General features: G+C 44.6%; 1 protein-coding gene across 1 annotated transcript; it reads right to left on the bottom strand.

Annotated features, from left to right (window-relative positions):
• Positions 1 to 1,076: 1,076 nt before the first annotated feature.
• On the bottom strand, positions 1,077 to 7,409 carry LOC109882066 (low molecular weight neuronal intermediate filament). The gene is made up of 4 exons (XM_020474166.2): positions 6,544 to 7,409; positions 4,868 to 5,191; positions 4,480 to 4,604; positions 1,077 to 4,089 (listed from the first exon to the last, which is right to left on the bottom strand). Exons 1-4 carry the CDS (start codon positions 7,285 to 7,287, stop codon positions 3,732 to 3,734), a joined length of 1,551 nt encoding a protein of 516 aa, XP_020329755.1. The 5' UTR covers positions 7,288 to 7,409; the 3' UTR covers positions 1,077 to 3,731.
• Positions 7,410 to 7,806: the final 397 nt, after the last annotated feature.

The raw sequence follows: 7,806 nt of genomic DNA, 5'->3' as shown, positions 1-7,806 counted from the left end.
AATGCTGTGGTAGCCATGCTGTTTAAGTGTGCCTTGAATTCTAAATAAATCACTGACAGTGTCACCAGCAAAGCAACCCCACACCATCACACCTCCTTCTCCATGCTTCACAGTGGGAACCACACATGCGGAGATCATCTGTTCACCTACTCTATGTCTCACAAAGACACAGAGTAGGTGGAACCAAAAATCTCACATTTTGACTCATCTGACCAAAGGACAGATTTCCACTGGTCTAATGTCCATTAATTGTGTTTCTTGGCCCAAGCAAATCTCTTCTTCTTATTGGTTAAAAGTATAATTCCTATATAATAGATGGTCAGTCCTTGCATCCATAGCTCTGTGTATGAATTTGAGACAGGTTTGCTCCAGGTCCATACCTCAGCGTTTTACCAAACTGAGGTGGGATTACTGCTTTATTATTGTTTCAACAAAGGATTTTAGCTTGAACATTTGACATGTCTACTGCATGCATTTTCAATATTATAGTATTGCTTTTTGATTTGCCCTTCTTGTTCTAACCTGGCTGTGCCCAGTCAGAAAATGTTTCAAGTTTCAAGTTTTAATGTCACATATACTCTTAGAAAAAAAGTTGCTATCCATAACCTTAAAGGGTTCTTCGGCTGTCCCCATAGGAGAACCTTTTGAAGAACCCTTTTTGGTTGCAGGTAGAACCCATTTGGATCCATGTAGAAACCTGGAAACAAAAAAAAAGGTCTACATTGAACCAAAAGGGGTTCTACCTAGAACAAAAAAGTGTTCTCCAATGGGGACAGCCAAAGAACCCTTTTGGAATCCTTTTTTTCTAGGAGTCTACACAAGTACAGTGAAATGTCTTTCTTGCAAGCTTTACCCCCAACAATGCAGTAATCAATAACAATGTAATACAAAAAATAACAAGGTAGAACAAAAGCACACAAGATAATAGAAATAAGAAATAAGAAGAACACGATGAAGTAAGTAAGCATACTATTTACAGGGTCTGTACCAGTACCACATGTACAATGTACAGAGATACTGTAACACATGTAGTATGGTTTTGATGTTACCATAATAATTGAAGACACTGACGATGGTTGTGAGTGTTTGGTTAATAAATCGCTTTATTTGGCTTTGGGAGGAATATCACAGCATGAGACAGCAGCACGTACAGTCACAGTAGTATAGCAGAATGAATGGTCTGTGTCAACACTCCTGAACCACCTCGGAAACATGTGAATTGCAAGTGAAAAGGTTGTTTTATTGTTTTGAACATGGTTAAGGCAATTATCTTTTTTTACACTCAACAAGCAAAATCTATCCCATCCCCAGTTTTCAAGCTCCCAAGAATCAGGCCATGCAGTCAATGCTTGTCAATTGATTCATTTCTCAAGGAAAGGAAGAAGGAGTGATATCTACAACGGTTAAAGATAAGGCCTTCCACAGTGTGTGCCAGTCTCAGAAACAGAACATTTAACATTCTGTGAAGCTATACATTTGCCCACGGTAAGTTTACAAACATTTTGGAGGACAGGTCATTTTACTACAGTATAGGATTCTAGAGTACATTCCATTTTACTACAGTATAGGATTCTAGAGTACATTCCATTTTACTACAGTATAGGATTCTAGAGTACATTCCATTTTACTACAGTATAGGATTCTAGAGTACATTCCATTTTACTACAGTATAGGATTCTAGAGTACATTCCATTTGGGGTTTTCCGTGTATTTTTCTTTCCCTAAACATACTTCCTGCAACACTTTTCCTTTTATCACTAGAAATCATAAATGTCTCCTTCTTTAACATTTACACTCATTCTTTATAACCTTACATACTATGCAGTCACTCACTGTATCCTGACCCACAGATAGTCCTGATATCGATAGCTTAGCACCTTGATGGAAGCTAGCCGGCCATATAACTTACAGTATGCTATTATGGTCCCTCTCGTGCAGCTACGATATGTCTGCCTAGGGTGTCCTGTGTACATACTGTTGCTGTCCATCTCAGACTGTGGTAGTGTGGGGGGGGGGGGGGGGGGGGGGGGGGGGGGGGGTATGGTGATAATAGCCCTTATCTGTGGCGCAGCACCATGTGACCACCCATGACCCCAGTGGCGTCTGCACCGTCTGCCACTTGGTCCTGCAGTCCACATGAGGCTGCTTAGGGGAGGATGGCTCATAAGGACTGGAATTGAGTGAATGGAATGTTATCAACCACATGGAAACCATGTGTTTGGTGTGTTTGATACCATTCCATTCCAGCCATTACTATGAGACCGTACTCCCCAATTAAGGTGCCACCGGCCGGCCGCCTGTGATGCAGTCAGAGTGGAGGGCTGTCTCTCACTCATTGTCACCTCCAGCTGTCCTTCACAGCAGCCACAGGCCTGTTAACTGTCTGGAGCAGAGCACACTGCTAAAAGCAAACACAGGCTGCATCCCGATGGGCTCTGATCAAAAGTAGTGCAGAAAATACGGAATAGGGTACCATTTGGGACTTAACAACACACACTCTACTACTCAAACCACCAGCCAGAAGGTCGTAGGGTACAGAGCAGTAAACGACCGCAGATAGTAAATAAACAAGACTTAGGCTGCTCTGGGGAAAGGAAGGGACTAGGAGAGACATTTACCTCAGGTTTAGAGAGAGTTATCTTACTTTGAGGGTATATCCATTCAGTGACAAATGAATCAATCAAGAGAGGGTATTTCAACATCAAATATAAGGGTATAGTGTGATAAATAGCAGCATTTTAAAACTCTACATTTCTCAGTCCTGAATGTTGTCCTTCTGAATACAGAAGAGGTGCTGCACAATGCACTTATCTCCTACCTTTGAAATTAGAACCCTCCCAAATAAACGCTATGATTTCATGTAATTTTTTCTAGAATCCATGTTGTCATTTTGCCGTGCTATGACATTCGCAGTGACAGAGAGAGGTGGGAAGGTGAGTGGGGAAATATTGACTTTTCTGGTGATGAAAAGTGATGGAAAAGAAAGTGGCTCAATGGACAGAGCATTCCATATCTTTCTCCTGTGAATGAAAAAGAGAGGACGGAGGAGCATTCAGTGTGCCAGTTGATATCTTCAGCTCAGAATATGGCATGGCACCCATGGGCATGATCTTTACGTATTTCTTCAAAAAATGTATTGGTAAAAGTTGGTAAAGCTCTATGCTCTAGACCTTTGTGCATATAGTCGGCATAGTCTGTGTGCTACTACCAGTATCCTACTATTACCTTCAAGATTACAATTGAATTGCTCTTAATAACCACATCTCATATCCTTAATGGCACATAAAGAGGGGACCTTACTGGGCGATATCATCCCTGACTTCTTAATCTGACATCATACTTGCTTTAAGGCATTCTCTTTTGCTAACTGACTGGCTTAATGCTGTAACGTTGACCACCTTCCCTCTGCTCCCTGTGGTAACCATCATCTATGGAGTAAAACCGTGACATAGAATACTGAGAAAATGTAGCTGCAGGTTTATCTTCTGGCAGGGTAATGCACCTCTCTGCGTTGTCTGTCTTTCGGTTTTCCACCACACAGCTGATTATTGATACCCAGAGAGCGAGAGGAGAAGGTACGTGTGTGTGAGGCATCTGGCGTGAGTACGGTAAGTGTGTGTGCGTGTGTGTCCTTGTGTATCAGAAATGAGGTGACAGGGAAGGGATCCATATGAGTGAATGAGTGGACTGTAGTAGGGCGAAAGGCATTGATGATCAATGACACAAGCAGTTTAGCTCTTGGTGCTCTTGCTGGGAGCACCCCCCTTCTCTTCCTTCTTCTTCTGAACGTCATCCTCCTCTTCCTCATCTTCCTCCTCATCTCCCTCTCCATTCTCCACCGCATTCTCCTCTCCATTCTCCTCTCCATCCCCTCCCTCCTCTCCTTCCTCCTCGTTCTCCTCTTCCTCCTTCTCTTCCTCATCCTCCTCCTTCTCTGGTTCCTCAGGCCTGGCTCCCCTCATCCTGTAAGGGGCGGAGGAACCCAGGGCATAGGAGCGGCTGGACGAATAGGAGAAGCCAGAGTAACCTGACTGCAAGATATTTCCGCCAACTGTACTCAGACGGCACTCTTCACCTTCCAGCAGCTTCCTGAAGAGGGGGATGAAGATGGAGAGATGTAGATAAAGAGAAAGTCAGTTTACAAACATTTATTAAATTATATTGCTGTGCTGACGAGGTGTTCAAATGTTTAGAAAAGGGGGGGTGCTCATAAATCTTTTAAAGAGACACTGTGGTGCATCAACAGTGGCCTGATTGCTGAGCTGACTGAAATACTGACTAAATCAGTGGAAGAGAGTCAGTTTACAAATGTAACAAATTCCAACCTTTCATACTTTCCAAAGCACTCTGCTGACTTGGAATTCAAATATTGAAAAGGTGTTTAGAGTACAGGAAAGGCACTGTGGTTTGGATCAACGATATGCTGAATGCGGACTTAACTTTATCAGACATATAGACTCAGACTAGGTGATGACTAACCTGTAAGCAGCGATCTCAATGTCCAGGGCCATCTTGACATTCAACAGGTCCTGGTACTCACGCAAGTGACGGGACATCTCCCCCTTGGTGCTGCGGAGGGCAGACTCAAGCTCCTGGATGGTCTCCTGCAGGCAGATTAACATCAGGATGTGTTACTAATGATAAATACCTCACTATGTTCATTTCCTAATACCTCACAACGTACATTTCCTAATACCTTTTTACATCTGTTGTGCTACAGTGCAATTGAAATGACATCACACATACCATCTGTGATATACACCTGTTACTTAGGAGGGGATAATTCTATAGAATCCATAGGGTAAAGCCTGTACTGTAGCAATTACTGTGGTATACAGTAATAGCCAGCCTGTCCTACTTCATGTACCTGCATCTCTCCCATCTCGTTGCTATGGCGGTCCTCCAGCTCAGCCATCTGCCTCTCCAGGGCCTCGTTGTGGCCCCTGAGAGCCTCGATCTCCAGGCTGCGGGCCTGCACCTGCCTGCGATACTCATTTAGCTCCTCCCTGCTATGCTTCGCCTGGTCCTGGTTGCGGGATGCCGCCTCGTTCACACTGGCAAACTTAGAGCGGTACCACTCCTCGGCCTGGTTCTGATTCTTGGCTGACAGGACCTCGTACTGGGCACGGATGTCCTTCAGGGCCACGGCCAGGTCGGGTTTATCATCCCTCATGTCCATCTCCACTGAAACCTGGGACCAGGTAGGGACAGAGGGGAGTTAGGGTTGGGTATGGTTACCAGGTGTGAAGAGAATGCTTCAATGGCTACATATATACATATTTGTAGTGTAGCGGAGATTCAAATATGATAATATTTCGCTTTAGTATTCGTTATTATATTATTCTTTTTATGTTCGTATTAATGCTAATTTACTGTAAATGTGAAGTAGGCTATTATAATAAATCCAAACCAAAATTATTGCAACATCCATTTTTTTCATTTTTTTTTTCATTTTTTTTTTTACTAAATATAGTTAAAGGTTTGATAATAACTATTGAAATCTATGTCAAACCACACAGCCCTGGGCTAATGTGATCTATCCAGTAAGCTGTAAGCTACAATAGTGTTGTTTAATTGTTACCTTGATGAATGATTATATTGCAATTAACCTTGTGTGTGACAACATGAATCAGTACCATGTTGACAATCTTGTAAATAACAACAGCTAGGCTATGTGCCAGCAGTAATTAACCTATTGAAATCGTCCTGTAAAATGTTTTTACAAAGTGTGATCGTGATAGTTGATCATCGTGAGATTGACTACGTAAAAGTCAACAAGGGCCATGATTAATCTTTATTTTCGTATACGTTCTGAGTTGACCCTATCCTATGCTACCCCCCCCCCCCCCCCCCCCCCCCTCCTACATGCTAGGTCGACCACACCTAGATAATGCGCTACTATTTCTCTGCATCATCAGTGGGAGCGCTAGCATCCCTATCAACCCATATGCTCCCCCTCTCTCTCTTCCCTCTCGATCTCCCTCCCATTCCCTCTTTTTAGCACACTGGCTCTTGCTTTAGACTGTATAACACTTTCAGACTATGCACAGAATCGATTTTCAGTAACCATTACACCATTTCAATTATATTTTATAGTTATACAACTTCCCTCATAGTTTATATATAGTTAGTGTCCTATGTCAATGCTAGGTTTGAATTGACAGAAGAGAGGGAGTACTGCATGGTGCTGTTTTACGCAGAACCGCAGTGCCGTAAAATTTACTGCCACTTATCGCAGTGCGCAGTGTTCACTGGCTTCAGCACCAAGGACAGCGCATGTGCTGTGAATTAACTTGACTCAGTGAATGTGGATCCACAGTGAATGTGAATGATAAGATAGCCATATGATAACAAGCTATGAACAGTGTTAGTTATTTTGCACTGGTTATCACCATAAATGATAAAAGTTATCATCAAAACATACATTGCCTAACTTTTCCCTTGGTGTATATTTGGTAGGCTATTTGGTGGCGGCGTGATGGGGAGATGAGGGTGACAAGTGACAACTGATGGGGGTCATGAAGGGTGATGTGATGTTGGCACCTGTGTGGCTTGCAGGGAAGCCTGCAGCTCTTGCTGCTCCTCTTCGTGCACTTTCCTAAGGAAGGCGATCTCATCCAGCAGTGACTCGACTTTCTTCTCCAGCTCGAGTCGGGACATCGTGGCGTCATCCACGTCCTTACGGTAGCTCTTCAAGGTACCCTCCGCCTCCTCGCGGAGCCTCGTCTCCTCGTCCAGCTTCTCCTTCACGCGGTCCAGCATCTCGTTCATCTGCACGCAGTCTAGATGCATCTGGCTCTTTTCGTGCGTCAGCTCCTCGACCCGCGCCCTCAACTCCCGGATCTCCTGCTCGTACAAGTCGTGCAGACGGGAGGGCTCTGTGTGGCGCTGGCGCAGTAGAGTCACCTCGGCTTCCAGAACCTTGTTCTGTTGCTCCAGGTTGTGGACCTTCTCAATGAAGGAGACGAAGCGGTCGTTCAAGCCCTGGAGCTGCTCCTTCTCGTTGGTGCGGATGATTTTCATCTCGTTGGTGACGGCCGTGGACTGGGTCAAGTCCATGGAGTCGGGCATGGAGGAGTGGAAGTTACGCCCGGCACCCGCCTTGCGGTAGCCGGAGGATGTGACCATGGATGGGGAGCCATAGTTGCGGTGTGAGCCGCTGGAGCGGTATCCGCCGGACAGGCGAGAGGGGCTGCTGCCCACCGACATGCGGCCGGAGCTCCGGGGCGCATCCCCGAAGATCTTCCGATAGGAACTGCTGGAGTAGACGTCGCCGGAGTAACTCATGTTTCCAGGTGGAGAAGTGGAATGCTAGTCTGACCTTTGCTGCTTGCGGAGTCCCTTCTCACTGCCCCGTGTGAGAGTGTGTGGGAGAGAAAGAGAGAGGAAGTGAGATACGAGTGATGCCTGGCAAAGACAGGTGCTTTTATAGTGATGAAACTCGAGCATCATTTGACGCAGGGGCAGGAGCAGGGTAAGGGAATCCTGCAAGCTCCTGCAAAAAGAGCTATTCTCAGGGGAACACGAATTCAACTTGTAAGTATTTCAGGCTAATCCATGCTGCACAGACAAGCCAAGATAGACCTTTGGTCAATGCGAGAGCATAAAATGATAACTTGTAGGGGACATGTAAATAGTTATTTTTAATAAGACCCAAAGGCCAGGCCTACTAATATCCTGATGATAATGATTGTACTAATTAAAGCGAAAAATTACTTTTCTATTAAATGTTGATACTGAGGCCAACGTAGGACATAATAGGCCAAATTGACATTGCCTAGACTGTTTCCGATGAAGTATTGTGAA

This window comes from Oncorhynchus kisutch, linkage group LG3 (assembly GCF_002021735.2).
Source record: "Oncorhynchus kisutch isolate 150728-3 linkage group LG3, Okis_V2, whole genome shotgun sequence".
Taxonomy (NCBI): domain Eukaryota; kingdom Metazoa; phylum Chordata; class Actinopteri; order Salmoniformes; family Salmonidae; genus Oncorhynchus; species Oncorhynchus kisutch.
The sequence above is the reverse complement of the archived record's forward strand: the minus strand, read 5'-3'. Positions and strand labels throughout refer to the sequence as shown.